The 17,616-nt window shown below is 39.7% G+C and overlaps 1 protein-coding gene across 7 annotated transcripts in view; it reads left to right on the top strand.

The window, feature by feature from the left end:
* The first annotated feature begins 2,257 nt into the window (after positions 1-2,257).
* The window catches only part of TUT4 (terminal uridylyl transferase 4), a 79,297-nt gene continuing 63,938 nt past the window's right edge, over positions 2,258-17,616 (top strand). For 4 of the 7 annotated variants that reach the window (XM_075003423.1, XM_075003419.1, XM_075003424.1 and 1 more), the window contains exons 1-5: positions 2,258-2,365; positions 5,436-5,493; positions 13,274-13,940; positions 15,869-16,032; positions 16,879-16,995. In XM_075003423.1, coding sequence (XP_074859524.1) covers positions 13,379-13,940; positions 15,869-16,032; positions 16,879-16,995 — 843 coding nt within the window. In that variant the 5' untranslated portion in view covers positions 2,258-2,365; positions 5,436-5,493; positions 13,274-13,378. Of the gene's footprint in view, positions 2,366-5,435; positions 5,494-13,270; positions 13,941-15,868; positions 16,033-16,878; positions 16,996-17,616 lie in introns of all 7 variants that reach the window. The other 3 variants (XM_075003420.1, XM_075003422.1, XM_075003421.1) reach the window with 3 other exon arrangements.

The raw sequence follows: 17,616 nt of genomic DNA, 5'->3' as shown, positions 1-17,616 counted from the left end.
TCCACAAACTTATTTGAAGGTTGGGAGATTTGCATTTAACTTGTCATTTCCAGACTTTTACATTTGAATTTTGTAAAGGTATACAATTTCTGCAAAGAAAGTAACATTTTTAGATTTTAATAGACATACACAACATTAACATTTTAACAGCTTTTTTGGGGGGGAGCGGAGGGAGGAATTTCTCTCTCTTTTGTAGAACTCTGTCAGAATAGAATTAAGTATTATATCCATTTTACATTGTGTTAGAATAATGAAGTATAGTAAGCGTAGAAGTCTTAAGAGAGAGATTTACACTTTTACATCCATTAACAGTATCAGTGTGGTGTAGAGCAGTATTCATGTAAATGAAAATCAGATCCTAAGAATCTATACATTACTGAAGGATGTTTAAAAGCTTTCCTGATTTCTTCTTTTTTTAAAATTAGTCAAAACTTTAAATGAGGTGGTCCACAAGAGGGAAGTTCTACTCTGACATCTCTCAAGAGGCTCACCAAAGTAGGGCTCCTGTGCTGGAGATAGGGTTGCCACTTTACACCAACCAGACTTTTAATGCCTTGGCTACAGTGCTGACCAAACCACCCACAGTCCCATTTTCACTGGACATTTCAGTCAAAAACTAGACACCTGGTAGCCCTGTTCTACACTAGGGAATAAAGTCAATTCCAGATACTTAATTCTAGCTACACAATTAGCATAACGAGAATCAATGTATGAGGATCGACTTTGTTCCCTAGTTAAGATCAAGACTCTTCTTGCTTGTGCCAACATCCCTTACTCCATGTGATATGTAAAGGCTTTAATGTGGTTAAGACTCTACCTTTCTTGTCCGCTTCTTTGTTTCTCCTGAACCTCTTCACTGCCTTGATCTCCTACACCTCTTGTAAGACCATATGTATAGTAACCAGTAAAACTGAAGAACCATTTTTTTTCTGGCAAAGTTACAAGATATTGATAATCCAACTATATAATGGTAAAGCAGATTATACTTAGGGTTGACCATCTTCCAGAATTGGCCTGGAGTCTCCAGCAATTAAAGATTATGTGATGTGATGATCTCTAGGAATACATCCAACTAATTATATTTGAAATTATGGGTTCAAATCTGGATTTGGTAGCTGACTCACAAAAAAGCATAGGCTTTAGAACAATTTCAGATGGCCTGTGCTTGGCCTCCTACCTGAGCAACAATCCTCACTCTTTTTCACTCATGACCTTTAACTGAGCCAGGAAGGGGCAAATTACTTTGTAAGGATGATGCTGTTTATATCTTTTTTTTTTTTTTTTTGCATCTTGCTAGTGTAACATTTAATTTTTAAGGCAATCCACACATGGTAAATAGTCTCACAGGGGTAGCCATGTTAGTCTGTAATTTCACAAAACAAAACAAAACAAAAACAAAAAAAAAAGCCCAAGCAGTCCTGCAGCACCTTAAAGGCTAACAATTTTATTTATTCGGTTAAAAACTTTATTACGTAATAAAATTGTTGGTCTTTAAGGTGATACAGGAATGCTTTTATTACATTAAGTCTAAACCAACGGACTCTCTCTTCTACCAGCTGCATTACTCGCCTTTCAAGACTGTCCTCTGAATCTTTTAATGGCGCTTCATTAATTCTTATTTCCCCTTTTTCAGCTGTGAGGAGGCGCCAGTGCCACAATCCCCTGCTGCTCGTGAGGGGAAGCCCGGGTTCCCCAAAAGGAGTTGAGCTCTACCGCATCCCTTGGTCACCCCTGAAAAGGGACGTGCCTAGCGCGGTCCCATAGCCCGTCCTGCCCTTGGGGAGGGTCGGGAAGCGGCCGCCGGGTTGAAGGGGCCCGGCCCGGCCCCCCGCTGCGACGAGAGGTTTCGCGGCCAAGGTCAGGCGGAGGCCAGGGCGGTTTCGCGATGGAAAGAAGCAGGCGGGGCCACGACTCCCAGCAGGGGGCAAACCCCACCGCCGGCTGCGGAACCCAGCACCGACGCCCCCCGAACAGCGGGAGGCGCCTTCTCGGGTAGCACTGACAGACAAGGGTCTATAGCACCCCTACGCCCCCCTCCCTTTGAAGCCCCCGGCCTAGCAGGGGGAGGGGTTTTCTGGGGCTCAGCCACACCCCTTCCCTTGCAGTACAGGGCCGGGGTCTGCCCCGCCTCAAGCCCCCCCGGCAAGGCACAGGGCGGGGCGGGGCGGGGCGGTGGTTGGAGGTGCCGCCACCCACCTCCCTCCAGGCAGGCGGAGGTGGGGACCCCCCTTCCACCCCACAATGCAGTGCGCGGCGCGTCTGACATGGCGGCCGGGCCGGACTGAGCCGCTCGCATCAGGGCCTCCAGCAGCCAGAGCCGGGCATGGGGGGGGCGCAGCCTCGGCGGCCCTAGGGCAGCAGCCAGGTACCGGGCTCGGGGGCGGCCCCTGGGGGCCCCGAGGCCTTCAGAGGAGGGCGCTGATCCCCTCCCTGCTTCTGGGCTCTGCCCTTTGCTGGGGGCGGCGGCTCCTGGGGACCCCCTGCTCGCCTCTCCCCTTGGGACTCCCGCTTACCTTCGCCGCTCTGCCCCGGGACCCGTCTTGCTAGGCCCAGCTGCTTCAGCCGGGGAGGCTCCGCTCTTTCCTTCCCTTCTCTCGGCCCGTTCCCCCTTGAGGGGAGGGTCAGTGCTGGTGTAAATCGCTGTGGAAGGGGCTTGGTGCGGGCACTAAATGGCATTTGGGGTGGTCCTGCCGTGGGGGTCCTTGCGTGGGAGCGGTGACAGGCAGGCACCAGCCTTAGCAGTGGTTTGCTTTTCCTCAGTCCTCTCCATCATAGCCTGGGGGCGGGGCATGTGTTGATGGTTGGCAGGATGAGAGCAGTGGCCCCATTCTGCAGCTGGGGAAGCTGAGGTGAAGCCACGTTCCCAAGGTCACCCCTGAGGTCCATGTCACATCTACAGTGCAACAAAATCTAGCTCCTGGACCTTGTCTACAGCTATGGTGCTATGCTTCATGTTCACTGATACATACACTTTCACAAATACCTTTCCATGTCCTGTTCAGATGATTGTCTTGCACTTTTCTTGACCTAAATGTATGTTTGAAAAGTAACAGAATTGCTCATGTTTCACATAAGTAGAATCCCTCCCCTGTCCCATTGTACGTGCTTTCTTAGTTATATCTTGATCAGTGAAAAGGCTGTGTGTTTCAGTTGCATGTGATTAACATGTCGTAATAGCTTTGTTAAGATGCAAGCTGGCATGTTTGAAGCTGGGTTACTGGTCACATTTCAGTCTGGGTTCCCTCACTAGACTGTAACCCAACCAGTGAACAAAACTTAGGATTTGTTGACATGCATCATACTGTGATTTCTTTTTTTTTTTTTAGTTGTGTTAAATTAACTCATTTGTAAAACACACACATCTGCCCATGGAATCAGGGCTTTCTTGTTTTTTGTTTTTTAATCATCCTTGGTAAATAATTACTTTAATGTTACACTGTGAAGATAAACTATTGGGGACAGGCTATATGTGGTATGTAAATTGGTATAGTTCCATGATTTCTCCTTAGCCACTTGAATTAGTTTTTAAATAGTTTAGGATTTCCCAGTGCTTTATTTAATATACTAGGAGTCGTAGTGAAAGTGTACTCTGGTGCTACTTGTAAGGCTGAAAGAATCATTTTAGCCATGGGTAAACCCTGTACTAAAATGTTGGGGTTAATGCAGTGGAACGTTATCTTTCGTTCCTAGAATATATAGTCATCCATATTACAGGGCCACAGTATTTCTTGCAAACTGTACACAGGGGTCACTTCAGCTCATTTTTTTAAGATATTGAGTTGGGTTATTATAGGTGCGTATGCAGCTGAATGAATACATACATTTGCAATATGTTGTATAGGGTTTGTCAGTTGGCTGAAAATATTAGGTTACTTTGAGCATTCTTTTACAGGTGGCTCAAAAGTAGCAGTAAACACTGAAGAGGAGCCAAAACATGCAGATGCAGACTTATTTTCTGAAATACCGAGTTAATCATTAGAGAAGGACTGTCACACCGAGGACAATATTAAATTGTATTTAAACAGGGATTTAATACCCTCTGCATGTGGTCTCTCTTCCTACTTCCTGCTGATACGGGTTCCTGGACTATACAAATTGGATCCAGGATTTGTCCCTTCTTTTTAAATCAACTGAGAAATCATAATGTTTCTGATTTTCATTGAGACATGTGCTCCTAATTTCTGTGGGTGCTTTTAATAATTTGCCCTAAGTGGTTTTGGCACAGTTATTTCCATGATGAGAGGTGACCTGTCCAACCACAAAAGTATGACTTAATTGCAGCATTTGGCAGAGGAAGATAAGTTTAGAGGAAGAGATCTCTTATCCAAACATATTAGCAATTCCAATTCCTGAAAAATAACTACTTGAAGTGTAATAGTTCTGCTAAACCCACCCCAGTATGAAAGTCCCCTTATAAAGGTGATTTTTTGGAGTTTAAATTATGGTTGCCCAGTGCACACAAGTAGTGGTGGAGCAGGAACATGAAGACCCTTTTTCCACATGATGTTCCTCCAAGATCTCCATAGAAAACCGCCATAATTTGTCTGTTTGCACTCCGTGAACAAACAGTTGGAAGGAGGGTGCCTGCAGTACTGAATTACACTCAAGGGATATGTGGATAGTCCGGGGACAATGTCATGATCTAGTTCTACCAATGAAGAGAAAAATGCATGGGTATCTGTTTATGGGAAGAGTTTCAAAACGGAGGTCCAATTTGCCAGTGAGCATATTTCCCTCCAATATCCCTGAACACAAAACACCTCTATCCATCTCTTACGATTTGGATCTCCTCTAGTTGGTAATGGCTCTACCTGTAGAGGAATAATTTTGCTTTTTGTAGTCACACTTTTCTTTTTATAAGCCAGTACAGAATCTTGCAAAGCTTTGAGTGGACCCTAATATTTTCTAGGTACTGGGTTATTGGTCTTTGGTATTCTTTTCTAAACTTCAAAGTTTTTCTCTATTATCTTTGCCCCAACCTACTGAATGAACTATGTAAGTGTTTAACATGAATTACTCGTAACACACAAATTAAAGTCATGATCATGAAACTGCCTCGTATGGACCCAGTTGCAGGACCAAAGTCTAATGTGTTTCTCAATATTTATACTGTTTTTACACATTACCAGTCAATGTACTGATACAGTCTTACTTATTAGTTGGTGATAGTCACAAACTCTTTTTAACGTGTGTATAATTCAATAATTTTCTCTTGAGCTTTGCAGTATTGTTTTTATACACTGTAGTAACTTTGACATTAATGCTTCTGCAAGTAAACCCAGTTATTTATTCAGAATCACAAATGCTATATACAAGGTTTCTAATTAGCCCCTTTGGCTATAATATTACACCAAACCTATACTTGAACTAATTTTGTCTGCTGATGAAATATAATCAATTTCCATTATAAAATCAGCTATCTTTTTCTGTTACAGTGATGCTGACAGTAATAGCTGATATTCTGAAATGCAACCATAGTGAAGATAGGCTGAGGTAAAAAGCCTTTTATAAAAATATTTTTAAATCTAAATTGGGCAATTATAGTAGCTTCAGAATTTCTTTTTTGACTAATGCAAGTGTTTGTTTGTGAAACTGCTATTAGTAGTTTGTTAGCAGAATGTCAAGGCTTGGTCTGTATAGCAAAGTATTTTAGTATATTTTCACCACAACTTTCCTATCATGTAAATTCCATGCCAAAAACATGTCAATTGCTTATGGTTAATACTAAAGTAATGCATAGTTCGTGGAGTGCTTTGAAGATAGAATGCTGTTCTGTTTAAGTGGTGTGGTAGAATGCATTCCTGTAATTTATAAAATATGTATGCATTTTATTGGCATTATTACAATAATACTTAGCACTTATTAGACCTGATTCAAAGTCCATCAGAATCAAGAGGGTTCATTGATATTACCATGCTCTGAATCCGACTCATCTTGTTGTGGTACTGTGCAAACGAAGAAGCAAGATGAACTGAAATTAACGTTCACGGCACCTCTAGATGATAGAGGAGTAGTTTTAATTTTACAGGTAGTGAACGTGAAGCCAAGTCTACACTAGACTTTAAAGTCAATCATAGAAAAGCAATTCCAGCTAGCGACTTAGCTGGCCCTCCTCACTGAGGGAGGTAGTTGGAAGAAACTTTCTCATTGACCTCCCTGACTCCTCCCCCAGTAGTTCAATTTCACACGTTCCCACTAGGCATGTAAAATCAACCCTAATCAGGTCAATCTACCAGGTAGTGTAGCTGTATCCTGAGGGACTGTGACTTGCCCAGCTGCAGTGGGAATTGTTATTAATGCAAGAATTAGATTTTAGGAGTCCCTGACTTCTGGTCTTGCACTGAGATCACAGGTCTTTGATTTGTTCACACAGCATGAAGAATTACTCCTTGCAAAAAGTATGTCTTTGTAGATAGAAACAACTTGTTGTAAGCATATCCTGTTGATGATGACTGTCCTATATGCTTTAGAGATTAAAGGAAATAATCTGAATGGACTGTACCATATCAAACTGCTAAATTTGGCGTCAAATAAATAGTTTTATTGACACTGAGCAGGTACCAATAGACAGCTATATAATGCAGGTATAAAGCATTTGATTCGTGCTGAAATTTTGCATGGAATATTTTCTGTCCAAGACTGAACTTGGTAGAAGACTGCCAAAAAGATTTGCTTTTCATAGTTAGGATTGCAAAAGTGCTAAAATCATAACTTCTTACTGGATTTGTTGTAATGACCACCTTAATCATAGCACTTTGTGCACAGTGTATTCTCCTGTTTTTCTTTTTCTGATTGATAAAGCCCTTTTCAGAATTTAAATAATGGGCTTTCTTATGGAAACATTACTACAGTGTATTGTACCTCAGTACATGCATGGATTAACCAAAAAGTACCTGTGCCTGGGGTTTACTGGTGGTGGGTCCTTAAATCTAAAAAGGTGCAGTCACCAGTAGCCTCTGACAGTTAGTTCCTCTTTGAATTATAAATCTCCTTAATTTTGGTTTCATAACTTAATCCAGGTCTGATTATGTTAGAAATACTTTGAATGTTGTCATAAAGAATTATCAAAGTTTGAATGGTTTGTATATGCACCCACACACAAGTGTAGACCAAGGCCATGTTCAATCTGCGCACAAGTCCTCTGCCCCATAACATATGTTGTCACAACAAAATCAGATATAAAATATAAAGTTTTTTAAAAGGATGAAAAAAAAATTGTGTAAAATTTAACTCTTTTGATGGGGAGTAGGGACTAGAGTGAAAGATTTTACAAATTGATAGAAATATTTCCATGGAATTTAATAAATCAATAAAAAGACCTTTTCATTCTGTTTGGTTTAAATTTTTCCGTGTAGTTTTAACACTATATTTGCTAATACAGATAGCTGAGAACCAGAAAGTGAAACTTAAAGCTGTCAAGAAACGAAAGTGAAAATGTCTGTCTTTCATTGTGCAAGCCAAATTAATTGTAAACACAGAGAAGAGTAAACTAGATTTTATAAATTATGTCAATTATAGTAATGTAAGGAACATTATTTTGAAAAAAAATTGCATTATTTTTAAGTTGTATTATCAGTTTACCTTGTCGTTAGAAATGCTAAGGACTCTTGAGTATGTGCTGCTGCAGTGTAACAAATAAAATTCCTGTAATAATTTGTACAAGAAGGACTAAATGCAGGCTTGGCAGCATTAAATGAAACTCTGACATAAGGTGAAGTTGCCCTTGTTTAGCCGAAGACTGAATTTGAGCTCTGAAATTTTAATCTTTTTGCAGCCTAAAATATACCCGAGTTTTAAGGAATGACCACTTGTTTTTCTTATAATTGTCTCAGAGATTTTAAAAAATACTGCTGTACTGTAGCCATAACTAACTTAATTTTAATTATATTATGTCTGTCAATATGCAGCATTATTGTAGGTCTCAAGTTCTTTATTGTGCTATGAGGATCAAGGTGTTTTATATGTGAGAAACAAATCCAGCTGAGGGAAATCTAAGGAAATGTATGTTTATCTTGATTGAATGCAATTTAATATTATTTCCTTGTCCTCTTTACTAACTACTGCAAGGAAATCTGTTTGAGTGGCTACTTAGCTCCTATTGTCAAGAAACTTGACCTAGATCAGGGGGTCAGCAACTTGCTGCTCTTTAAGGAGTCATTTGTGGTGCTGGACGCAGACACTGCTGACTCCTCTGTGGCTCCTGTCCTGCCGCTGCAGAAACAGTAGAACTAAATTCAGTTGGTTTGACATCCAGCAGGGCGGCAGGAGGGATCCATCTGTTAAACCAGATGAGTTTAGTTCTGCTGTTGTAGTGGCAACAGGACAGGGAGCTGCAGAAGAGTCAGCAGTGGCGGCAGCAGCATCCGGAGCTGCAAATAACTCTGTTTTGGCCCCAGGGGAGAGCAGTCTGGTCCTGGAGGGCAGCACTAGAGGGGGTGGTTCTGCATCCTTCCTTTCTCACCCACCTGCATCTTTGATGTTGGCCAGCTCCAGCTGGCTGCCTCCCTCCCTCCCTCTGCTCAGTCAGTTCAGATCAGCAGCGGGGCAGTGTGCCAAGTAAGGTGGTCTGATCTGAGGGCTGAGAGGGGAGGGGAAGGCAGAATGGGTGTGGCAGGATGGAGGTGAAAATGGCACTGCTGGATTTCTCACAGGGGACTCCAGTGCAGCTGCCACCAGCCTCTCTACCTGCCTATAACATGAGCAACAAGTTCCCCTTGGGCAAGGGCCAGCCACAGAGCTCACAGGAGCACATGGTGGTCTGGATATGGGAGAACCACGTGTCTGAATCTGCTGCCTCCAGTTCTTGACTGCGCTGAATGTCTGAGTCCTAACCTGCAAAGCACAACTAAATTCAGCAGCTCTTACAGCTGGGCAGCGCCCCGTCCCCACCCCTCATTGCTAGCTCAGTGTAGGTCAGGCGGCTTCCCCAGCTGCTGCTCTTGCTGTACAGCTCCTCAGGGGATGGACTCTGCCTGCTGCAGCTGCTAAAGCTAAGTAAGAGCGTCCCTGGTCCCTTCCCTAGCCCAGCTCCCTACCATGGTAGGGAATGTCCTGGGCAAATTTTCAGCAAACTTTTCTCCCTCCCTTTAGTCCTGAGGAGCCCCTATCTCCCCCTGGGACAGGAACTGCTCTTCTCTGTCCCCACCCTCCACATGTAAAGTGTGAGAGAATAGAACATGTAAAAAGCTTGTGAACATCCTGCAGTAAACATGTATTGCATTACAAATCATTGCGTGTGCACTGTTCGTAAAATAGAGGTTACAAAAAGTATGGTTTGACATTTATTAAGAACTTTCTTGTATTCACATGCATTGTGGCTCTTGAAATATTGATTTTGCAACCAAATTTTAAAAAATGGCTCTTCTTGCTATTTTGGTTGTAGACTGTTGACCTAGATCATCAAACTGGTTCCCATTAGTCACAGACTAGCCTTTAACTAATAAAATAATGACTTTTGATCATTATCTGTGTTGGATTTGAGGTAGTGACCTCAGGGCGAAATTAGTGCATTATCAGTCCCTTGAGCCATCCAGCCCCCAGCACTAATAATAATGATTTAAATTAATTAAATGAAAACCTGGTAAATAGTGGTCTGCTAAGATATCAGACTTACTGCCAATATTTCTAGTGCTAATAGGTATCTTGTTTTCAACTCTTTCTTACATTTTTTTTTCTTAATTTTGCAACACTTTTCGAAGCAAAGGAGAAAAGAGGCAAGTTTATGGTTTTACACAAGTGTCTCACATGATGGTGGACTTGTTTCACTCTAAAGATAGAGATACAGACCAAATTGCAATGCCTGTCAAGCACAGGTAGATAAGCCCACATCACTATTTTGGGGAAAAAAAACAAAAAAAAACCATTTATGTAGAAGCAAGACAATTAATAGAAATTAGTCTTGATTTTTATTAAAAGCAAGAGCTGTTACCATCATGCTGCTGTTGTATTGATAAGCACTCTTTAATTATGTTGTTTAGAATACAAATTAAACTCTTTTCTGATTTTGGTATTGGTGTTGCTAATAGTAACCAATACTAAGATCTGTTAATTGTCTGTATACTTTCAGGTTGTATTATAATTTACAGTTTCTAATTCCATTTAACAGATATAACACTTTCACTAATCATTATAGCAATGCCTTGTCCCTGCCAAATGACGATCAGACACTAGCATAGATGTAGCAAATTATTAGGGTTCCCCATACCAGTCTGGATTTGCTTCTTGCATATTATCTCAGCCAAGACTCAAAATGGGACTCTGTTGTGTCAAAGGCAGCCGTTCTATTAAGTAAGCCAAAAGGGAGAGAGCAAATAAGAATTCTGTTAAACTCGCCATGGCTGGAAGTTTTGGTGTATATGCTAGGGGTAGGCACTCAGTGGCATGATCTGGGCCACCACTTTCTGCAGCTCCCGGGAATGGCAAACTGCAGCCAATGGGTGCTTTGAACATCCATATCTGTGGACGTTCAGGTAAAGAAAGGAACTGGCAGCCTGCCGGGGCTAACTGGCAAACTGCATCTAGCCCTTGGTCCACTTATTGCCCATGCCCCTGGTATATAATATGAAAAGGAACTGAAGTCAGCACTAATAGATTGATTTGGTCAATTCTAATTTCACAACACACCTTACCAGAGAGACCGACAGCTATCTTGAAAGAATTTTTGCAGTAGTATTAAATCTTAAAGGAATCCTGCAGATTTCAAAATCTTAATAACTAAAACCCAAAGAACAGCAGAGGGGTCTATTGTAGATATGATTGAGACATGTCTGTGAAATGGATGAAACACGATACAGTAAACCAGCTCCAGGACTGGGAGGTTGCCTGATATTCAAATATTCTGGATACTAGAGAGGTATGCCTGGCAATAAGAAAAACAAGATTAGCTGTTAAGAAACAAAAATGTATGTAGAGTACTTTATTTACCAACAACAGTAGTATTGTACACTGTAAACTTATAGCCTGCGTCTACACTAGCAAGTTCTTTTGGAAAATCTTGTCTTTTATCGAAAGAGCATATGGAGTGTCTACACACAAAATACACTCTTCAGATCCAAAATTGAAAGAACGCAGTTCTTCTGGAAACCCTTTTCCACTCCCAGATCAGGAAAAGTGCCTGTTTTTGAAAATGTCTTTTGATAAAAGCATGTGTAGATGCTCCACAGGCCCTTTTTTTCGAAAGAACAGTCCTCATGGTGCCAGATTTTTCTATTCTTGGCCCGTTCTTTTGAAGGATCAGGGTCTGTGTGGACACTATCAAAAGAGCTGCTCGATCTTTTGATCTGCTTTTTTGTGTGGTGACTTGCTCTTTTGAAAGAAGTTTTTTCCAGACCAGATCTGCTAGAAGAACTTTTTTCGAAAGATCGCAGTAGTGTAGATGTAGCTATACTGTATTTGCTGTATTTATTTGTATTGACTTTTATTATACTGTACTTATGGAAAACATAACTAAAATTTACTTGTGTTTAAAATGCTGGTTATGTGAGAGTTTTGGATGATAGAATGCTGGATATGAAAGAGTTTACTGTACAAGGAAGATATGACTTGGTTCTGATGATACCCATTAAATTTTTTATAGAACCATAAAATCTTGTGATTGCTATCCACAATGTGTAACCCAGTGGGTGAAGTGTCAGCTTTACATTTCAGATTCAAATATTGTTGGAGTTACATTTTTACTTGTCCTTTTCCCTTCATATAATGGATCTCTCCATTCTTGGCTCTTTATAATACTTATTGTATCAAAATTATTTAGACCTTTTTCTTAGTGCCTATCACAAATTTATCCTCTTATAGTAAATTAACATAAACAAGCTGTTACAAAACCAAATCCTACTTTTTATCAGTCTTGCCATTTAATTGAAGATGTTGTCAAACAAATGATCCCTGTATACCAGACTTGATTTCTGATGATTCCCTGTTCAAGGAATAAGGATTCAAAGGGGTTTAGCTCATCTGAGGTTAGCTAGTCTATTTAGATAGCTCTGGTGATTGAAGATGAAATGTTATATAAATTAATGTATTTGTCATGACATTTTGCTTGAGTAGTTTCTGTTGAAAAGCTTATTAGAGTAATGTTGTCTGTGTGTTTTTAATATTTCCATTAACCTGTTTTTCTCATGCCAGTTATAGATTACTTTGATTCTTTAATCCTTTTCTAAAACCAAAAAAGGGGATAGTATCTGGTCACAAATATTCAACAGGTAACACTACAAAAAAAAAGGGGGAGGGTTGCGGGGGAGAGAAAAGTGACCTGGTGACAGTTTGACACTAGGGCTACATCTGTACTAGCACACTACCTTGAAGTAGCCTGTTTTGAAGTAAGAACATCGAAATAGGCTACTTCGACGCGTATCGTCTACACATCCTTCAGGGCTGGTGCCGTCGATGTTCAACATCGAAGTAGCGACAGGGACCATTGAAAGGAGCTGCCCTGGAAAGAAATGCGGCGCGTCCACACGCACAAGCACTCTCCGTCGAAATAAGGGGCCAGCAAAGCCTGGGGACGGGGTCACAGGCTGGACTAGCCTTTCTGGGCCAAGAGCAAGCCGCTCCCTTAAAGGACCCCTCCCAGACACATTCGGCCTGCACAGCACGAGGTCCACAGAGCTGACAACCCATTGCAGACCCCGTGCACATAGCATGGACCCCCAGCTGCAGCAGCAGCTGCAGCAGCCAGAAGCCCTGGGCTGAGAGCTGCTGCACACAGTGACCATAGAGCCCTGCAGGGGCTGGACAGAGTGTCTCTCAACCCCTAATCTGATGGCTGCCATGGAGGACCCCGCTATTTCGATGTAGTGGGACGTGGATCATCTATACATGCCCTACTTCGATGTTGAACATCAAAGTAGGGCGCTGTTCCCATGTTTGGATAGGAATAGCGATTTTGACGTCTCGCTGCCCAACATCGATTTCAATGTCAAAATTGCGCACGGCACGTGTAGACGCGATGCGTGCTATTTCGATGTTGTGCCAGCTACTTTGAAGTAGCTGGCTAGTGTAGACGCACCTTATATAAGCATTCTCTTGCTGCTGTTTTTGTCTGTTCCTTTTTCTAGTAGGAGAAGATTCTTGAGACTGCCTTTATCTTGCTTTTAGAATAATACATATTTTATGGTTGAAAACTGTTTTTGGAAAAGTACTTCTTCCTTAGATTATAATTCAGTTCAAACCATTTTCTTACTCTTTATGGGGAGATCTGTTTAACGCATATTTTCTTAGTTTCAGCACTGTTCCTGTCATATTTTTAAATGCTTGATGTTGTTTTTCCCAGCAGAAAATCAGCCAGATTCTGTGCCCGAACAGTGGATTTAGAGCAACATCAACTGGAGAATTGTATTAACGTAATCTCAAGTGACAGAAGAAGCAGGTCTTCTCTATAATGGAAGAGGTGAAGAGCTCAAAAAATGGAAATCATGACCCAAGAAAGTCAACCCGTGTTGTCTGTGAAGAAGGCAAAGCATTCAGAGTTATAAACAATCAGAATTATAAACACAATAGAAACGATAAATCTGTAAAAGATGTTGAAAGAAGTTCTCCAAGTGGGAGCAGTAGCAAAAAGAGTAAACAAAATGATGCTTATTCTGAAAAATCAGGAGAAAATAAATCATGTAAAGTAAATAGTTGTATTCCTGGATCTAAAGATGTGGGGTCAGACCTTCAGGATCGAAGTCATGGCAAAGCAAAAACAATATTGAATTTAGCAGCGGCCGTAGAAAACCTGAAACAGACAAAAGTTCAGCCGACAGAAGAAAACGCTCCAAGCTTGCATATCTCTGGGAATGGAGTCGGCATGGAAACCTTGCCAGCTACACAAAGAGGGAAATCAGTATTGGAAAATCTACCAGTAGTTCATATGTCAAAAACAAGTCCAGATCAGACTGATGACTCTGGTAAGACTGTTTCAGATCAAAAGACAACAGAGCACAAGTCTGATGACTTTAGTGAGTATTAAAACACAATACTTAATTCATGTTTCTTTGAGAAGTTGTTAATAATCTGAAATGGGTTCTACCCTACATGCCTTCTCCAATACGTATGAAAAATCAAAAAGCACAGTTACAAAAAGTTTTCTGTGAATATATACCCTTTGTTACTTGGAGAATAAACATCATAAGAATAGCTTTTAACTAAATTTCTTTTCTGTGTTGTTTCAAAACTGACAAGTCAGTATTTTACATTTATTTAGAGCCACTTTGTAATGGATTGTCTGTCAATTTCAGGCTATTTTGTGAGATTAGAAAGTAGTAAAACAAACCTTCAAAATATTTTGGGATCTTACCTAGAGGTCTATTAGTAATACTCTTTTTAAAGTGTAGACAAAAATCAGCCACATCCAAGTTCTAGAAAACTTCCCTGTAAACATGAAGACACATACACACTTGCCTTTTATTTGATTCCTGTGCTGTTTTTGTTCTCATGAATTCTTCAGAAGGTGCTTTGACTGATGGCTGCTTTTCAGTTTAGATACTGCCAACAGCCACACTTGTGGAAAAGTCTGTATTTAAGTTTCCTTCAGCTTCAGAATGTAATACATGTATCAGAGTTTATTTCCTTCTTAGCCCCACTTAATTCAAGAATTTTCAAACTGTTTCAAACTGTGGCTTTTAATTGAAATAATGGTTCGTGAGCAACTTGCTAGTGTGGCAACTACCTTCCCTTTGGTTTGTGGTTTTACTGTATCCCTGTGGTAACTGCAGCAAATGCAGATGTGGCAAAATAATATTAGTAAAATATTTAAAGAGTTTTTAAACGTCTTAACAAAATTAGCAACAGGAACCAGTTTGGAAAAACAGTACCATGTGACCAGCTATTGTTATGTAGAAAACCAGCAAGTGCTGCATGGACCACCAGTTATCCACAGACCATACTTTAGAAATTGTTTAGTTGTCTGATTCCTCCCTGTGTCCTTAAGCTAACTATCTCACAGCATCTTCTCCTTATTCTTGCAAGATCTGGTTGTTCTCGGTAACACTCCCACTGATGTGGTCTATGCTCATAAGAACAGAGTAAACTTAAGATGGGTACGTTAACAAACTGTTTGAAGATCATAGACTTCAGGAGACACTGTTATTTTGAAATTTTATGTATTTATAAAGGACAACATTCCAGTGCAGTATGGTTGCTGTGAACAGCCATGGAATGCTAAGGTGTCACAGAACATAATAATGATCTTAACATCATAATGACTTAGTAAGTAGATGCAATTGAAATGCCTAGATGTAATTTTGTATTTATATTATATGTAGATTTATTTTAAGTAGCTTTACTGGTAGTTTTCTTGATTAAACATGCAAGGTAACAGTTTAAACCTTATCAATTTGTATTCTTGTGGCACATCGTTCTCTTTGTTATATGTTGCATGTACTCAAAACAAAAAGATCCCTGTCCCCCAAAAGCTTAGCTACTACAATGTATTATTTGCACAAAATTCTTAAACAGCTGTGATATCTTACATTTTTCTTTTCTGTGCTAGAGCACTTTTAATAAAATACTTGGCCCTTTGGTGTGCTTAAAGTGATGGTAAACAAACAGTAGTAATGTGTCGTTGGAAAGCATGGTATCTTAAGAGCATTGAAGAGATTCTAATATCGTCTTTTCTTCATAGAGATTGAAGGTTATACTTATATTGATGTTTAATGATATTTTCTATTTGATTTTCATTGAAGTAATTGAGAACCACGTAACTAAAGCTGCATATGATACTGTTTAAAATGTATTGGTGCATGTTCTCATGTTTAGCCCACAGAATTGACTTGCGTGTGAAAGTACCAATACACTGCCTTGTATTGTTTCTAATGCTTACCTCTTCCTCATTCTCATTTTTTAAAAAGTTATTTTGAAAAACAATAATTGCCAACTTCTTTCTCAGGCAAACTAAAGAATCCTGAATCAACAAAAGAACATAATTTGGAGACTGAGTATTTAGAAAACACTGCTGTGATTGATGAGTCTATTCTGACAGCAGAACAGCAGCTAGGCTTGAAACAAGCAGAAGAGCGACTAGAAAGAGATTATATCTCCCGACTAGAGAAAGTAGGTTGTGATATTCACCTTCTGTGTTTTGTCGAGGGAGAAGGGAAATTCTAAAGCAATATGCAAATCTGTATAAGGGTATTTAAGAAAACAGAAGAGAAACGGAGATGCGGTCTGTTTGACATGTACGTGGAAGATATTTTGGTCTGAGTCAGGTTAAATGACCCCCAGCAGACTGATATTTGGCTTCATCTTCTTAGGTTTCTTCCTCAAATAAGTGAAATTAAGGCTCAGGCTTTAATGTTGGTAAAAGAAAAATGACCATTTTTTAATCCACAAAACATTATGAGTATTCAGAAAATACCAAGTTTTTGTGAAACACAAAATACAATATTCAGCAAGAACAAAATTTTGCCCAGAATCAGCAAAGGTTATAGTTAAAAGTTTCCAGGTGGGATATCAAATTTGGGTTAAACCCTTCTACAACATGGTTTTTAAATAAATGCTTCCTGTGCATTAGACACCATTCTCTTTGAATAGCTGGCATTTCCAACATGTTTTATGGATTTATCAAATATAAACATGCTAGAATGGAGTGAGGTTAGTCATGCATTTTTTTTTTAATTTCAAAAGATGGCAGATTTGAAAAATGCTGAAAAGGGAGTACATGAGTACATAAGTCACTTTCATCTCATATCTGCTGGGATAATTCAATCCACAGAGATCTTGTGAAGTTTCATCAATTAAGATGTGTATAATACTTTGAAATGTGCTATATAAGTGATATCTGCTGTTTATTATTGACAAAGTTGAAAACTTAAGACAGTTATGGTCTACTGGCAGAACTATTTGCCTCTTTTTTTTAAAAAAAAGATGGTCTTCTGTTTTTTTTTTTTTTTTCCCCAGCGTTCCCCGGAATATGCTAACTGCCAGTATCTATGCAAACTCTGCTTGGTTCATATTGAAAATATCCAGGGAGCTCACAAGCACATTAAAGAAAAACGCCATAAGAAAAATATAATGGTGAGTTAATTGCAGAATATTTTTGAGTCTGTAATAAAATATGTACATTTGCAGTTGTTGTAAAAACTTCAGGTTACTTTTTATAACATATTCCATGAATCAGATACATCAGAACTGAAAAAAAAAGTATGATTGTTTGTGAGATTAGTGCTGGTTAAGTATTTTGTAACTTAATCTATTTCAAGTTATTAATCTTTTTATAATGTACTGTACAGTATGTAATGCTGTTTATGTTGTAACCAGAATTCTTTATATAATAAAAGATTTCCTTCGAACTAAAATTTAATACAGGGTATGGAATACCTTACTCACCAAGCTACTCTGGTAACTCAGAAGTGTCTAGTTCATCCTCTGATACTTTTAGCTAAAATTTTCAATAACTTTCGCTCTTAGAAGTCCTAGCTATTGCCATGTTAGCCAGCTGGTGTGGCACATTAGAACATTGCTTATAAAAATTGTAATAATTATTTCAGAAACATTTCTAACATGTCTATCTCTGTAATATCTAAATGGCATAATATTTTTTTTTAAAGTTCCTCAGTAATCCTTCAAAAAAGGAACCTGTTCGTTCCTTGTTGCCCTTTATCTTTAAGCCACTGTGTTAAGAGTAGGTAGCTATAA

This window comes from Carettochelys insculpta, chromosome 9 (genome assembly GCF_033958435.1).
Source record: "Carettochelys insculpta isolate YL-2023 chromosome 9, ASM3395843v1, whole genome shotgun sequence".
Lineage (NCBI taxonomy): Eukaryota > Metazoa > Chordata > Testudines > Carettochelyidae > Carettochelys > Carettochelys insculpta.
This window is presented reverse-complemented; position numbering and strand designations above follow the sequence as displayed.